Below are 16714 nucleotides of genomic sequence, written 5' to 3'. Positions count from 1 at the left end.
TTGACCATTGAACACTCGGTACTTCACATTGATCATATCAAACATTACTGAATTTCCTAAAATACAGCCCACTATATGCAAAATGCACTATTAACCTCAATGTACGGTACTTCCAATAACCTCAAGTGACAACAATTGTAATGCTATACTATAATAGCTGTGTTTTATAATCTTACTTGGACTCCCTAGTGCCCCAGGACACGACGTGCATGTTCACCAGAGAGTAGATGGTCAGCAGCAGGTACCCACTGGGAATACATATGAAGTACATCAGCCCGTAGATGATCATTCCTGTGGGACAACATACAGTAGCATGATGTTAATACTTAATGACACCAGATCATGCCTTACTTGAACATACTGTATCTAGGAAAATATTACATTGTGTATTTGTTCATTCGAATGCAATACGTTGTGAGCTTGTAGATTGGCTATTTTCGGTGAACGTTCTCCCCAGACTAGGGATGCTAGGATTCAAGTGATTAATATTTAATCATTTGTATAATATTATATAAGACATATCATATCATAGCATATGACATAAATTATACATCTTATCACCATACCAAACTCTTCAGGATGCAGAATTGCTGTCACCAAATACATGACGGTCATGGAAATCAAGAAGATTCCGGTGGGGGTGAGAAAGGTTCCCTGCATCACCATGTCACCTGGGAAGTAAAACATGAATACAAAAATTGTCTCTGTTAGCAGGCATAATTGGTATTATTTATGTACCTGATGTTTTACTGTTAACAACTTAAGCCCTTTACAAAAGAAGAAGAAAATAGCTTCTTATTCTTGAGAATTTTAGATTAGTTTTTTTGCACTCCATATATTACTAAATTATGTCTTGCTATCATTTCTAACCACACAGTGTGGTGGGTTGGAATTGATGGAGAAGCATGGTGGGTCAGGCTTATGGTCCTGGATTATACAATACACTAGACATACACATTGAATAACAATATATTTTGACTGTATTATGGTCGTCCTGACAAAAATAAATAAAAATAAGGCTATAAAATGTGATCACAAAAATCCCACAACCTTAATTAGAATCGCCCCGTGTGTTTGTGTGTTTGTGTGTTTGTGTGTGTTTCCATCTGTAACTCCACGTTCAGCAGTTGATCAATTGTCTAAAAAACATAATACAAAAATCAATAACGCATGTACCTTGCCCAACATCAACTTTATCACCTTCAAATGTGTCTCTACTTCTCATAATCCCCAAATGTTTAAAATATTTCCCCAAATTTTGGCCTGTAGGCAGCTTTGTCCTGTGATGCGATTTACATCACAAATGGGCGTCAACAAGCGTCTGTCTGCTTCACACCAAGGGGCTGTAGGCTAGTATACATTATTTATTAGGTACCATGCCAACAATGATTGGAGGGAGGGGGATGCTGATAATCAAGCAAAAACAAACAAAAAACAGAATGTCTGTTTACCCACCGATGATGGAGAAGAATGATGCAGTCATGAGGAATGCATAGAGAACACTCATAATGGCCGCGATGGTTATCTGGGTGTTGGCCTTGCACACAAAGCAGATGATGATGTAGAACACGGGAGGAATGCATGAGATGAGGATGGAGATGGTACCAGCTAGCTTAAAAACAAACTGGAATGCACCTGAGAGGGAAGGAAGGACATAGAGTATAGGGACAACAGATAATATTTAAGGACACATAGCAGAGCAGACAATGACCACCATGAACTAATGGCTGATGTTTCATAGCAGAGAGCTACCGGTATGTACCTGCTATCATTAGCGTCACAGAGGCGGGTCCCAGGATAGAAGAACCCACGGTGAACATCTGGTAGAAGATATACAGCCTGGAGATGGAGTCGTTCCTCTTCACAGTCTCCGCACCACTGGAATACATACAAATCACAACCACCATGATAGTCTAAAACAAATAACGTATATGTGTTGAAGTGTCCCTGAGCAATCAGTGAAGCTGATGGGTTGGTTTGGCCAATCGGGGACCCTCGCACACAAGCACACAGATTTGACACGCAAGTTTGAAGTTGGTTGGTCGGACGGTGGCCGAGATATGCTTGGGAGTTGGGACACATAACAACAAAAAGCATGAAGTGGTCCTATTGACCTGTGCAGCAGATCCAGTGTGTTAGCCAGTGTAGAAGGCCCCCAGCGCCTTCTCTGGTTGTAAAACTCTTTGAACTCCTGCGGAGAGTTGGTGTATGCGTCTGATGCAGCGTTGTACTCCACCCGCCACCCTTGCATGAGTAACAGTGTACACAGCCAGCGGTCTTCGCCTATGGAGAGATAGAGAGAGTGTGAGAGACAGAGAGAGACAGAGAGAGAGAGAGAGAGAGAGAGAGAGAGAGAGAGAGAGAGAGAGAGAGAGAGAGAGAGAGAGAGAGAGAGAGAGAGAGAGAGATCTCATTGGATAAGTGAGCAAAAGAGATGAGAAGTACAAAAACAAAAGATAAAGCAAATGAAAGAGACCAATAGGGAATGGGAGTTAAGGATAGGTTGTGAGTGTATCCAACACTGTGTCTGTGTGAGTGTGTGAGTGTGCTAATGCGCCACGTTACCCAATACCCATCTGTATTGTACAACTCACATTCAAGAGCCTTTGTTTTAATCATAGCATTATTGATTTTGTGTGCGTGTTCATATTACCAACCCTGGTCATACTGGACATATTCAGAGGCCCTGGTTGCGGTTGTGGTGTATCTCTTCATCACATTGTCATCCATCAAGGCCGAGCCTCTGAACAAGCTGAAGCAGCCTGGACTGCACAGCACAGAGCCAAACACATGCTCTGATGTCTTCTGGAGCCAGTGGCCTACTGCATACTCAAACTTCTGGTACCACACCATGGGACCTGGGTTATAGGAACATAGGTAGGCAGGTGGGTTGGGTGGTACATACTGTACATACTGTAGGCTACTACAGTATATCGTTGTTGTTGGATGGAAACCTTGGATGTCCAAAACCGTTCGTTTTGCATTTACCATTTTAGAAATGATCTAAACTAGTGAAAATAGATGATCTACAAGCACACAACGTCTCGCGTTGTGAGGTGTTGTGTGCTTTTAGATCTGCTATTTTCACTAGTTTGGTGCGACAGTCTTGTATGATGAAGCGGTGCTTTACTTTACGAATAAATGTACACATCTGAAACTTGGAGATACAAGGTTTCTGCCCGACAATGGCGATATGTTGGTAAGTTTGGTAGGAGGGCAGATAAGGTAAAGTAGGTAAATAGATTTTAGGAAGTAGCCAGGTGGTTAAGTAGGTATGGTATATACTGTAGGCTGGCAGTACAGTATACAGTAGGTGTAGAGGTAGGTTGGTAGACAGGTAGGTATTATGGCCTTATGATGGTAAGTACCGGTATGTAGGTTTTAGGCTTCTTGGTTCGTATCTTGGTCGGTAGATTTTTAGGTAGGACATTTGTACTCACCCATGCCAGTTGGGTGTATTCTACCACAGGCTGCTCCCACATTGTCATACATCCTCAACCTGTCAATCAAAAAACATTTTCTGTGTTTTATTTCTGACACACTGAATTACTAACTCAGTAATGCAATAGCAGACTTTAACAAAATGAAAGTAATAAAGGTAAATCCTTTTTTAAGTCAGTGTTTCACCTGGAGTAGTTTTAATACTAGATATCAGGAACAAGGCTGGGTGTAACAATGCATACATTGGGAAAATCTCAATAGTCCGACGTCCGATTAGTCCTACCAACGTTAGGATTAGGTTTAGGGTTACAAGCAATATCAACTAGCATCCCTGAGGGCCAGTGTTGCTAATCACTGCTCTAATAATTGGAATAAAATGATGAGCTGAGGTTTACTTTCTGACAATCTAATCAGAACTAAACAAACTGGCTAACCTACCTATCAACAAGGTCAAAGCTATGGGAGAGAGAGTGTCTCTTGTTGGCTAAGATGGTTCTGACCTAATTAACTGCAACAATTGCAGTTAATCAGTCAATCAGTTAAATAATTACATATTGTGGGGCGGATGGCAGTTCACTCAACCCAGATGGTCAATAGTTGGTTGGCTAACTAACCTGTCTACTAGCAGGATCAATGCTTTGGGCTGGAAGTCGGTGTCTCCATCCAAAGCCATGATGTAGGTGTTCTCGTCTGAGATGTATTTCCTCTTGGCATCGTTGTCGTACTGAGGCAACAGGAAACTCTCTCCGTCCAGAGAGATCAAACTGGCTCTGCATGGATTATTCTGGCGCTGTGCAGAACATACAAAACACTCATGACTAGTTGTTTATATAGGCTACACACATAATGCATGACCTTTCATGAGCAGATGCATACATGCACAAAATTACTAACAAATGATAATCAGACTTAGAAATAGGGAATAGGATGTGGTACTACAATATTGTGTATTTTGTGCTTAGAATATAGAACTATTCAAACCTGTACCATCAAGCAAAAGCGCGCACACACACACACACGCGCGCACGCACGCACGCACGCACGCACGCACAGACGCACATAAATGGCCTTACTTGGATTTTCTGGGGGTTCTTGACAATATAGCCCTTGTAGCCCAGAAGATAGTACAGGTACATGATCTGCATACACACACATAACATACAGGATAATTTATACAGGATTATTCAAGTGGAGATAAAACTCACTTCAGGAGTCAGGACACATTAATTTATGTCCTTTCTTTGTAACTTTGAGTTGAGTAAAATTGAGTTTCCGCTCTTTTTCAGCCTTGGTCTTCTTCATGCTTAACAGGCACACTGAGCGTGTACGCTACACCACAAAAGGTTGCAAAAATCATTTTAATTGGCTGCAGTGTCCTCGCTTTGGCTGGGTGGAAGTGGCACGTGCCCGCTTGTAGTCAGTCAGTTTACATTGTGTAGCTAGATACTGTATGTAGCCCTCTGCAATTTGATAACGTATTCCGTCAGCCATGACCTGCCAACTCAGACAGCGCACAAGTTGATGCGAGAGACCATCGGCTGCTCTCCTCAAATACCAGCTCCCGGCCACAAGTCATGCCTTGTTGTCCAGTGAGGACAAAACCCATAGCGACAGGTGGCATGGTTTGCAAAACCTTCTGGTGCAAACAACATACGAAGAGTTCATTTGCAAAAACAGATAACTCCGTTTTTATAAATGTTCACAAATCCAGTTTTTTTATTGTGCACTCAAAGTAATATCAATCAAACTGAAGTTGGGTGGATTTGACTAAGTAAAAATGACTTAACAAAATAGATGTATCATAAAAAATGTAACTTTATTAGAAAATAGTTTTTCTTTTAATTTAAACTTATTTTTTTGGCAAAAACAGATAACTCCAACAGTCATTTTTTATCAAAAACAGATAACTCCACAATTGATGTTTCACCATTGAATTTTGCCATATCGAGGACGCAAAAAGGATTTCCAGAATTTTACAGGAGAGCAAAAACAAAGTTTTGACAACATACTTAAGTAGTCTGTACTTTTATAGGGGCCACATGTAGCCACCAGGGGGCACAATAGGGGACAACTCAGGGGCCCCTGGGGTGCTAAAGGTGCACCGTTGCTCCAATCTGCACCAAACTTGGCACAACCACTGTTCAGGGGTCTACCATGACAATAGTCACACCAGGGGCCACCTCACAGGCCACACCAGGGGCCCCAGTGTACCATATCAAGGGCCCCCGGGGGCCCCAGGGTGCCAAAGTCACACCATTGCTCCAATCTGCATCAAACTTAGCATGAACACTGTTTAAGGGTCTGCCATGACAATAGTCACACAAAGGGCTAAACCAGGGGCCCCAGTGTACCATATCAGGGGCCCCCGGGGGCCCCGGGGTGCCAAAGGCACACCATTGCTCCAATCTGCATCAAACTTAGCATGAACACTGTTTAAGGGTCTGCCATGACAATAGTCACACAAAGGGCTAAACCAGGGGCCCCAGTGTGCCATATCAGTGGCCCCTGGGGTCCCCAGGTGCCAAAGGCGCACTGCTGCTCTGATCTGCACCAAATATGGCACAAACACTGTCCATGGGTCTACCATGACAATAGTCACACCAGGGGCCACCTCACAGGCCTCATCAGGGGCCCCTGTATATCAGGGGCCACTGGGAGCCACACGCCACATGGGGCCACATGGTAGACCCCTGAACATTGTTTGAGAAAATGTTGGTGCATAATGGGGCAACAGTGCGTCTATGGCACCCAGAGGCCCATGGGGGCCACACATGGCCCCTGAGAGCCACACATGGCCCCTGGCGTGACTTTCCTCATGGCAGACCCCTGGACAGTGTTTGAGACACTTTTGGTGCATAATGGGGCAACAGTGTGCATAATGGGGCAACAGTGTGCATAATTGGGCAACAGTGCGCCTATGGCACCCAGAGGCCCCTGGGGGCCACACATGGCCCCTGGGAGCCACACATGGCCCCTGGTGTGACTTTCCTCATGGCAGACCCCTGAACAGTGTTTGAGACACATTTGGTGCATAATGGGGCAACAGTGCACATAATGGGGCAACAGTGCGCCTATGGCACCCAGAGGCCCCTGGGGGCCACACATGGCCCCTGGGAGCCACACATGGCCCCTGGTGTGACTATCCTCATGGCAGACCCCTGAACAGTGTTTGAGACACCTTTGGTGCATAATGGTGGCAACAGTGTGCATAATGGGGCAACAGTGCGCCTATGGCACCCAGAGGCCCCTGGGGGCCACACATGCCCCCTCGGAGCCACACATGGCCCCTGGTGTGACTATCTTCATGACAGACCCCTGGAACAGTCTTTGAGAGAAGTTTGGTGCAAAACGGGGCAACAGTGCGCCTGTGGCACCCAGAGGCACCTGGGGGCCACACATGACCCCTGGTGTGACTTTCCTCATGGCAGACCCCTGAACAGTGTTTGAGACACATTTGGTGCATAATGGGGCAACAGTGCACATAATGGGGCAACAGTGCGCCTATGGCACCCAGAGGCCCCTGGGGGCCACACATGGCCCCTGGGAGCCACACATGGTCCCTGGTGTGACTATCTTCATGGCAGACCCCTGGAACAGTGTTTGAGACAAGTTTGGTGCATAATGAGGCAACAGTGTGCCTATGGCACCCAGAGGCCCCTGGGGGCCACACATGGCCCCTGGGAGCCACACATGGCCCCTGGTGTGACTATCCTCATGGCAGACCCCTGAACAGTGTTTGAGACTCTTTTGGTGCATAATGGTGGCAACAGTGTGCATAATGGGGCAACAGTGCGCCTATGGCACCCAGAGGCCCCTGGGGGCCACACATGCCCCCTCGGAGCCACACATGGCCCCTGGTGTGACTATCTTCATGACAGACCCCTGGAACAGTCTTTGAGAGAAGTTTGGTGCAAAACGGGGCAACAGTGCGCCTGTGGCACCCAGAGGCACCTGGGGGCCACACATGGCCCCTGGGGGCCACACATGGCCCCTGGTTTGACTATCCTCATGGCAGACCCCTGAACAATGTTTGAGACAAGTTTGGTGCATAATGGGGCACCATCTTGGATCACATGGTCTAAACACGCTGCCCAATGGATTTATCTGTTTCTGCAAACAAAGAGCTATGTCACTTGTCTGTTTTTGCTACAAAACCTGATCTTTGAGGGCGTTTAGAATGGGATATATCTGCCTTAACAACAAAATGTATTTTATATTCTAATAAAACTCTAACTTAACTGTTATTTACAATAGTCATCTAATTTTTTTCCAAAATGGCTTTTATCTGTTTTTGCAAATGAACTTATAGTCATATACTCTACTGCTACAATGCTAAATCCTCAGTGTTTATATACAGTAACACTGAGAGAGTACAAATGTACACTACACTCACAGAGTTATAAAAGGATTAATGAACCTCTTTCCATGCCATAACTGAAGGCAGCATTCAAGAGAATTGCCTTGTCCAAAGCTCCATTGCACTTCAGTAGGATGCTGTTGCAGCCAGCCAACATAATGTACCTGGGACCACCGCTTCTTGTTCCTGATGAGGGCTTTGTCTTTGAGGTGAATGTACAGCATGTTGCCCTCTGGCATTATGCACATCAGCCTGCCTCCGTAGGGGGTCTCAATGATCGACACATCATCTGGTTCTTTGTTGGTAAACACTCTGGATGGATGAGTAATGGATTGATGAATAGATAGATGGATGAGTGGATGAGTGGATGAGTGGATGTATATACAAATACCAAGGGACACACGCACACATGCAGCGTACATGCATGCACACATCTGCATACACACATACAGTACATAAATGTGCAGAGCCAGGCAGAAAATCTCACCTGTAAACCTCTATGATGACGTGGATCAAGTCATTAACATAGTCGTTCACCAGTCTTTTTCCTGACGCCTTGTCCTTCATGAAGGAATCGTCCACGTAAATGTGACACTCAAAGTCAAAACAGTCTTTATGTTCCTCCTTGGGATCGCCTCGGTACCGGTCCAGCCTGAGACAAGGAAATTGAGGTATTTTCACGTAAGAAAAATTAAGGACGCCTGTGATCATTGGAGACATGTCTCATGTTCTGTTGCGATGTCAGTTTATCAGGATTAGACACAGTCCCTTGTGCAGGGGCGTCACACCAAATTCTGGGCCCTGGGTACAAGGATTCACTGCGGGCCCCCCATGAATGTTAACTGTTGAAAAATAGCAGATATACAAGCTCACAGCGCGGCACCGAGTGCCGCTCTGCGAGCTTGTATATCTGCTATTTTTGAAAAATCGTGAAAATGTGTGCAAGAAACCTGTCAAGGACCCCCAAGATGATATGTATTTGGCCACGGCCCCCGATCTCAAAATATTTAGTTCCAGGGACCCCCAGAAGCAAAATTGGAGTTAGAAATGTTCGCTCAAAAAATACATATATTCAAAGATTTTCACACATTTTCACAACTTTTCAAAAATAGCAGATCTACAAGCTCGCGAGTGCCGCGCTGTGAGCTTGTATATCTGCTATTTTTCAATAGATAAAGTTATTAGGGCCCCCTCCACCTTGGGCCCCAGTAACTCAGTCCCACTTTCCTACCCCTTGTGACGCCGCCTGCCCTTGTGTCTGTATGGGGCTTTTAAGCCGTGACATCATTTTGTAGGCAGAGGAGAATCTGCCCCCAGAGCATTTTCTGTCCCTCGCTATTTCAAAAAACAACGACTAAAAAATAACGACTAAAGTATAATTCTAACACTTTCCTTTCAACAACAAAGAGAAGAAAAATGTGTAAATAGTAAAAATAGTAAAAAGATTCACGGAAACTGGGGGCAGAAATTCTCCTCTGCCTACAAAATGATGTCATACTTAACAGCCCCATAGCGAGCAGATCGATGTCTAGTTGTCTAGTAGTGCCAACCTGAACATGGACGTGAGGATCTTTAGCATCTCGTCATAGGTCTCGTGCCACATTGTGGCACATAGATAGATGACACAGTTCTCTATGTCATCGTGGCTGGAGAGGAGAGGAGAGTTATTCCAAAGTCTACATGCATTCTAGTTAAATGTGAAATCAACGTGAAAACGAATTACTAATAGTGAAGGCCCACCTCTCCTGGTTACGGGCACGGACCACTTTCATCTTAGTGTTGAGAAGCAGGGACAGGTCGATGAACGATGACTCATAGAGGCGGCGAACAAACAGCTGAGAGGTTCTCTCTATACGTTGGACCTGAGAGATGTGCAGAAACATACTTGTAATTCTGTGTGTCTAATAGTAATCACCAGTAGACCCAACATAGTCTCACCGAAATCGATGATAGTAACATGCTTCCTTGATTCATGGGTTGTTGATCTGTGACCTACTGTAGGCACCAGCAGTACACTCTTCCATAATTGATAGAGTTGCGTGTGTGTGTCTGTGTGTCTGTGTGTGTGTGTGTGTGTGTGTGTGTGTGTGTGTGTGTGTGTGTGTGTGTGTGTGTGTGTGCGTGCGTGCGTGCGTGCGTGCGTGCGTGCGTGCGTGCGTGCGTGCGTGCGTGCGTGCGTGCGTGCGTGCGTGCGTGTGTGCGTTCGCGTGCGTGTGTATGTATACCTTGATCTTCCAGACGTAGTAGGTACATGTGACGAAGCCCAACCACATACACACTCCCTCCAGGGCCAACAAGGAAAAAGGCCACTGTAGATAGGAGCTATGTATTGAATGCATTTATCAATACATCAGTACATTTTATTTGTGAAACAAACACCAAATAACTCACTGCCCCATGCACACACAACAACAATTGTATGCTGTAGCTGTACCACCATGGATGATTTAGCACGCATATGCAAGGACAAACGCTCACAAACCTGTTTAGAGAGGTTCGACAGATGCTCCTGGCAATCTCTAACACAACCACTGGAGTGGTGTTCTTATGACTGATATAGACCAGGTTGTCACAAAACTCTTGAATTGGAATGGAAACTGGAAACATGATAATAATAATATTAATATATTAATAATAATAACAACAATTGATGATGAGGATGATATAATGATGATGAGATTCCAACCACAAGATCATGTTGATTAGTGTTAGTGTTTTATGTTAGAGTGGCATCTATGCAAATACATTTTCTAAATTAAAGAGGTAAACACAATTAATTAATTAAAGTAAAGCATAAATAAATAAATCCCACCCAGTGTGAAGTGAGCGGAGCCTTTTATGAGTTTATTCCATTGAACATCCTGCGTAGCTTGGCCAATGCCCAGCTTTGCGGGACGGACATACGGACGTATGGTACATACATACAAGCCAGATGTAGGAGCGGTTATAGCACCGCTCCAAAATAAACGTGACTTTCAAATGAATAGATCATACTCACCCATGTTGTTTGCGTACTTTGTATCCAGTTGTTTAGCTTGGGTTATGAAGAGAACAAGCCCCACCAGCAGCGTTGTAGGCCCAGTGCTGGTTACTGGCAGAGCAAAACTCATCCTGACTGAATGGATCTTACAGGCCACCACTCCAAACCAATGACATGCTGCTGAGCAGAATGCCTGAGATGAAGGAATATCAATCAATCAATCAATCAATCAATCAATCAATCAATCAATCAATCGACAGATCAATCGTTTGTTCGTTCGTTCGTTCGATCAATCAATCAATCAATCAATCAATCAATCAATCAATCAATCAATCAATCAATCAATCGGTCGGTCGGTCGGTCGGTCGGTCGGTCGGTCGGTCGGTCGGTCGGTCGGTCGGTCGATCAGTCAGTCTGTCAGTCAGCCTTTTTATCTATATGTTTGTCTGTCTGTTGAATGAATGAATGAATGAATGAATTAATTAATTAATTGATTAATTAATTAATTAATATTTACTGTATTTTCGTGTCTGGACAATGTCTTGACCCCTCTCACATGGGACACATCAATTAAATCAAAAACATAAACATTCCAGTGTAAACCCTGTCTGTCTGTCTGTCTGTCTGTCTGTCTGTCTGTCTGTCTGTCTGTCTGTCTGTCTGTCTGTCTGTCTGTCTGTCTGTCTGTCTGTCTGTCTGTCTTCTCCCTATACTCAGCCACCTACCTGTAAGAAGAACAGGCCCAGTCCTATCTCCAGCAGTTCCCCATCACCCTGCAGGTTGAAGTCAGACCAGACGATAGTGTCCTGGATCACAGCATGATAGAGCAGGTACACTGCTCCTATTAATGCAATAGGACATGATGGTAAGCACAGTGTAATGTTGAATAGAAGAGAATGGAATCATAAAACCATACCATACCTAACTGACGGGGGAGGGTAAAGGGAAAACATGCAAGCATACTTTATGACTAAGTATTTCTAAGGCAAGGTTTACAGTATAATTTATACATTTAAATACAATTCCATTCACTATTTGTGAAAAATATTCACAGCAGGTGAATTGGAATATGATTTTTGCGGTCTAGATTATATGTATGATCTTGACAGTTCTTATTAGTTTCATTTGATCATTAAAGAGGTGGTGCCATAGTTTTTTTCCCTGTTTTGTATGTGTCTATGGAGTTAACATTACTCAACCCATATGCAAATATGTCTTCCCTGTGTATTTTTACTTCCTGAAAGCTGAAAGCCTCTGAGTCAAAAGGCTCATAATACACCAACATAATGACATTATAAAATCACCCCCTCCCCCCCTTTTGACCATCCAGCAACGTCTGTGGGTGTGGCTAACTTCAGCTGGGTCACCACCCACCTCAAAACCAGGTATACTTAATGAACAGGTGGGTGTGGCCACATAAAAACATAATTTTAACACTTTCTGTACACTTTTCGAAAAAGAAAAAAATCGATCTCCATGTAATCATAACACCTGATGATTATGTTGTATAGGAGGGAAGAAAGCACGGCACAATGTCTTAAAGTATGTTTGAAGTTTGTTTGTAATTCAAACGTTTATTTATTTTTCGCAACGGTACAGTATTGAGGATGAACATGATGATATGACAAAGTGACATGCTTACCTATCACCAGTATCCGTAAAACGCTAGTGATGACAAACACAAAGTCCCTGAATCCATCTAACTCTGACAAAACCTCCTGCAGAGAGAGAGAGAGAGAGAGAGAGAGAGAGAGAGAGAGAGAAAGAGAGAGAGAGAGAGAAAGAGAGAATAAGACTGAGGAGAGATGTCGGCATTAATACTTGGATTTGTGTTTTCACAATTTGTACATTCTGCATACGTCTGTGAGTTTATGATTGATAGTTTACTTTACCAAACGTATTCCTTGGCATTGTGGCAGCTTGTTAATTCTCTTAAATAACTTTATGGAAAATGTAAAATTAGCAAGGATTCATGCATAAAATGAGAAAGAAACAATTAACTTCAAGGTTTAGTCATGGGTCTTCTTTTTTAATTAAGTTTATTTACTCTGCTGCAGAACTCAAAACTATTTGGAACCATAATATAGGCTATCAACATTTGCTTCTGCAGGCCTCTTTTTCCAGCAAAACAGTGCCCCAAACAAAACTTTGTTCCCCATGTTCAATGGGAATGAGCGAGTGTCAATTATGTAAAATACATTTCTAAGAGTTCCTTAATAAATGGTGCAGAATGAATTTGGTTGCAGGTGTGTTGACATGTTCTACCTGCATGCTGTTGGCAGCCTGCACTGGGTTTTCCCACCAGCAGAGGGAAACCAGGATCGATGCGAAAATTCCAACTCCAACATAAATGAAACAGTCATTCTTCTGATTGTCCACAAATGAGTCCACACGGACATAGTAGTCCACTGCAAGGAGGCAGTAACCTGGTTGGATGGTTTGTTTGTAGGTTAGTTAGTTAGTTAGTTAGTTAGTTAGTTAGTTAGTTAGTTAGTTAGTTAGTTAACAAATAAGCCTTCGGACTTATGGGCAGTACCACTGTGTGGGCTTACTTAAGACCTTTTAACCATGCCATCCCAATTAGCCTACTATCTAGAACAATCTTATTCTGGATCAGATTCTGATAGATGCAACAAAATTGTTACTCAATAAGAACATTTACATACTTTGCATTTTACCAGTTTTCAACCATTATGCTCTAATGCTCATTATAAGATGGTACCATTTCCTCATTTCCTACGTGATATTATAGGCCTATGTGATTCTAAGCTAATATAAACTTTCTATGAACTTTATGTTCCTGGAATTTTACACTGAAATAGAAGCATGTTGCATTAATGAAAAAGACAAATTATAAAAAGGTTTGAGACAGAGTGAGTAGATATAAATGGTCTTATCTTAAAATGAGCATTAGTGAGGTCCACTTATATGAAGATAAGGTTGAACATGGGTGATTTATTTCATTTTATTTTAGTTACTTCATTTTAGTTCATTAGTTATCATTAGTTGATAATTAGTTGATGATAGTTAATGATGGACCAGTCTGTTATACAAGTGATTTGGTTTGTTTGTTCACTTGGTGAGTGTCAAAGTAGGCCTATATACGAGCTGGTAAAGAAAGGTAACGTTACCAGTTAGTACAAGGATCAGCGAGCAGACAGGAAACACTATTTTCCATGTTTCTCTCTGGAGTCTGAATACTATTTGTAGAACAGAAGACATGATACAGACTCCCCCAGTGATGAAGAGATTAGTTAACACATCAAACTGGGGCATGACGATGAGTACCAGGATAGAGGTTCCCAGAGAGACTAGGCACTCGATGGCACAAATCTGGAAGATAAGGAAGGTAATGTTATTAAAATCATGGCGTCTCGGTGGAGTGTGTCAGATATCGTCGTTGTCGGGTGGAAACCTTGTATGTCCAAAACCGTTTGTTTTGTATTTATCATTTTTAAAAGGATTTAAACTAGTGAAAACAGCCGATCTACAAGCACACAACGCCTCGCACCGCGAGGCGTTGTGTGCTTGTAGATCAGCTGTTTTCACTATTTTTGTGCGACGGCCTTGTGTGATGAAGCAGTGCTTCACTTTGCGAAAGAATGTACAAAAACTGTACAAAAACTTGGAGATACGAGGTTTCTGCCCGACAGTGACGATATGTAATACTGCAGTGAATCACAAGATGCACATTTGATTGCGTTACTCCCAAATTGTTTCATAATGCTGGTTTTATCTCAGATTATGGTATATAAATTGAAATTATGAAATCCCAAGTAACTACGGTAACAGTCAATGCTTAAATAGCACTTTAAGTGTTTTGACTGGAACTCGTTGACTGGGAGTTGCAAACTAAATGCTGCACCTGCAATGGCAATACAATGCATTGAATTGAAATAGCTGTGGTGAACACTTACACTTCCCATGGTTTTCATGTTAGGCTGTACGAAACTCTTGAAGGCACACTTCCACAGTGACTTGAGAAACACCAGAAAGTTGGGGCAGACAAGGCAAAACACCAGCATCAGCATGTAGAACTGTTTTTCTTTTGGGCTACGCATGGAGTAGTCACTGGACAGTGTAGACAGCACCAATAGCGAGCCCTGATTGGAAAGACATGTAGAACATAAGCATGTTTAAGTTAGTTATGACCCATAAGGTAATTTACAATACATCTCATATAGGCTGAAACTCTTAGTCTTTGGTCATGTTGTTCATTATTATCTGATGTTTTGGATTGTAAAACAAACAAAAAAATGAGTCTGACACATCTGCTATGAGGAATAGGAAGGCAAATTGTGGCTAATTGTGTCAGAAATGGTCACACACATTTAATTAGCAAACATTTTGTTGGGATGGTAAACAAACAAGTTATTAACTGTAAATTGTTCATCTTGGCATATAGGTCTCCAGTTTATTATCAAGAAGAATTGTCATCATTGTTGTCATGATGATAAACACTCATTCTTATAAGGAAGTTGGACAACAAATCAACAGCTTTGATCGGACACAGACAAGGAAGAAAACTGAAGGATTCATGTAGTTTTGTATAATGGGACGTGAGAGTTAGTAACAGTGTAACTTTTACACTGTTGAAATCTCTCATTGTCTTTCTACAAAGCCTTCCTTCTTTGCATTTAGTTTTTGCTCTGTGCCTCTTCCTTTTTGTATTCTCTCTCTCTCTCTCTCTCTCTCTCTCTCTCTCTCTCTCTCTCTCTCTCTTTCTCTCTCTCTCTCTCTCTCTCTCTCTCTCTTTCTCTCTCCTTCTCAGAGACTGGGACAGAGTACAACTGACACAGAAAGAGAAAGAGAACAGCTGTCTAGAGAGGGTTGTTACAAAGTAATAAAGTGTCGTGGACACTGCCCTACCATAAATAACAATAATACAGAGTGCATGTTGCCAAAGGGATGGTCAGCATATCAGTGAGAGATATGCTTGCTTATGATTTCTGAACAGATTCTTATAAACCATGTGCTCCTCTGAGAACAGGGTGTCCACCAAGCCAGGTATAGTAGAAGTCAATCTTAGCCAATCAGGACGGAATATGAAAACTCAGACAGATCCATCTTAATCACATGACTATAGAGATAATGTGTATGGATTTGTGTGATTTTTGGATGTTAAAAAATGAGTAATTGGGGGCGCCCGCTGGCCTAGTGGTCAAGGCGCATACCACATACTAGGCTATAATGCCTGCTGGCGTTGCCGGTTCGATTCCCTATCCGGACGACCTTTGCCGCATGTCATTCCCCATCTCTCTCCCCATTTCCTGTCAGTCTACTGTCCTATCAAATAAAGGCATAAAAAGCCCAAAAAACAAATCTAAAAAAAAAAAAAGAAAGAAAGAAAATGAGTAATTGAATAAAAAGGTGTTTTGCAAAAATGGGCTTCCTGGTGTCACAGGCCGATGTAAAAAAATTGGGCAGGGGTTATGATCTGGCCTACATGGGATCGATCGAGCCAATGGTGCCTAAGATTGGCTGTTCACAGACGGACACACAGGAACACAGACAAATAGGAGAACAGACGGGCGAAAACATTGTCTCGGCCACGTCTTCGACCTAGCGAAGACAATTAGACAGGGACTGCTGCTTGACTAAAAAATGTAATTGGTCAACTTGACTTAACTTTCTGCTTCTAAAGGTTATGGTTCAGCCTGAACAGTAGACAACTCATTATTACAGGGCAACATCTGCACATAGGACATGCATGGACGCAGACAAAAACAATACGAGTAATACAACATACTAGACTACACAACATCTATCCAGCCACCCTCCCACCCACCCACAGCCCTGAGGAGAGAAAAATTGATTAAACACAATTGTGTACAAATGAGATATAATGAGATAAAGATAAGATAAAGGTAAAGTTGGTAATGTAATAAAGTAGAAAATAAATACAAAATACATTTTAATCAATGGAGGTAATAGAG

General features: G+C 42.8%; 1 protein-coding gene across 1 annotated transcript in view; it reads right to left on the bottom strand.

Moving 5' to 3' along the window:
- Positions 1 to 16714, bottom strand: part of chs1 (chitin synthase 1) — a gene marked incomplete at its 5' end in the record, with an annotated part of 36350 nt that overhangs the window by 8533 nt on the left and 11103 nt on the right. The window contains 21 exons of the mRNA XM_080730077.1: positions 177 to 291; positions 567 to 671; positions 1456 to 1635; positions 1763 to 1878; positions 2115 to 2283; positions 2658 to 2858; positions 3441 to 3499; positions 4056 to 4231; positions 4515 to 4580; positions 7963 to 8110; positions 8286 to 8450; positions 9349 to 9444; positions 9539 to 9660; positions 10024 to 10120; positions 10281 to 10395; positions 10797 to 10971; positions 11504 to 11619; positions 12421 to 12496; positions 13044 to 13204; positions 13910 to 14111; positions 14696 to 14881. Coding sequence (XP_080586203.1) covers positions 177 to 291; positions 567 to 671; positions 1456 to 1635; positions 1763 to 1878; positions 2115 to 2283; positions 2658 to 2858; positions 3441 to 3499; positions 4056 to 4231; positions 4515 to 4580; positions 7963 to 8110; positions 8286 to 8450; positions 9349 to 9444; positions 9539 to 9660; positions 10024 to 10120; positions 10281 to 10395; positions 10797 to 10971; positions 11504 to 11619; positions 12421 to 12496; positions 13044 to 13204; positions 13910 to 14111; positions 14696 to 14881 — 2846 coding nt within the window. The remainder of the gene's footprint in view (positions 1 to 176; positions 292 to 566; positions 672 to 1455; positions 1636 to 1762; positions 1879 to 2114; positions 2284 to 2657; positions 2859 to 3440; positions 3500 to 4055; positions 4232 to 4514; positions 4581 to 7962; positions 8111 to 8285; positions 8451 to 9348; positions 9445 to 9538; positions 9661 to 10023; positions 10121 to 10280; positions 10396 to 10796; positions 10972 to 11503; positions 11620 to 12420; positions 12497 to 13043; positions 13205 to 13909; positions 14112 to 14695; positions 14882 to 16714) is intronic.

The sequence above is a fragment of the Nannobrachium achirus genome (genome assembly GCF_963921795.1).
Source record: "Nannobrachium achirus genome assembly, chromosome: 7".
Lineage (NCBI taxonomy): Eukaryota > Metazoa > Chordata > Actinopteri > Myctophiformes > Myctophidae > Nannobrachium > Nannobrachium achirus.
This window is presented reverse-complemented; position numbering and strand designations above follow the sequence as displayed.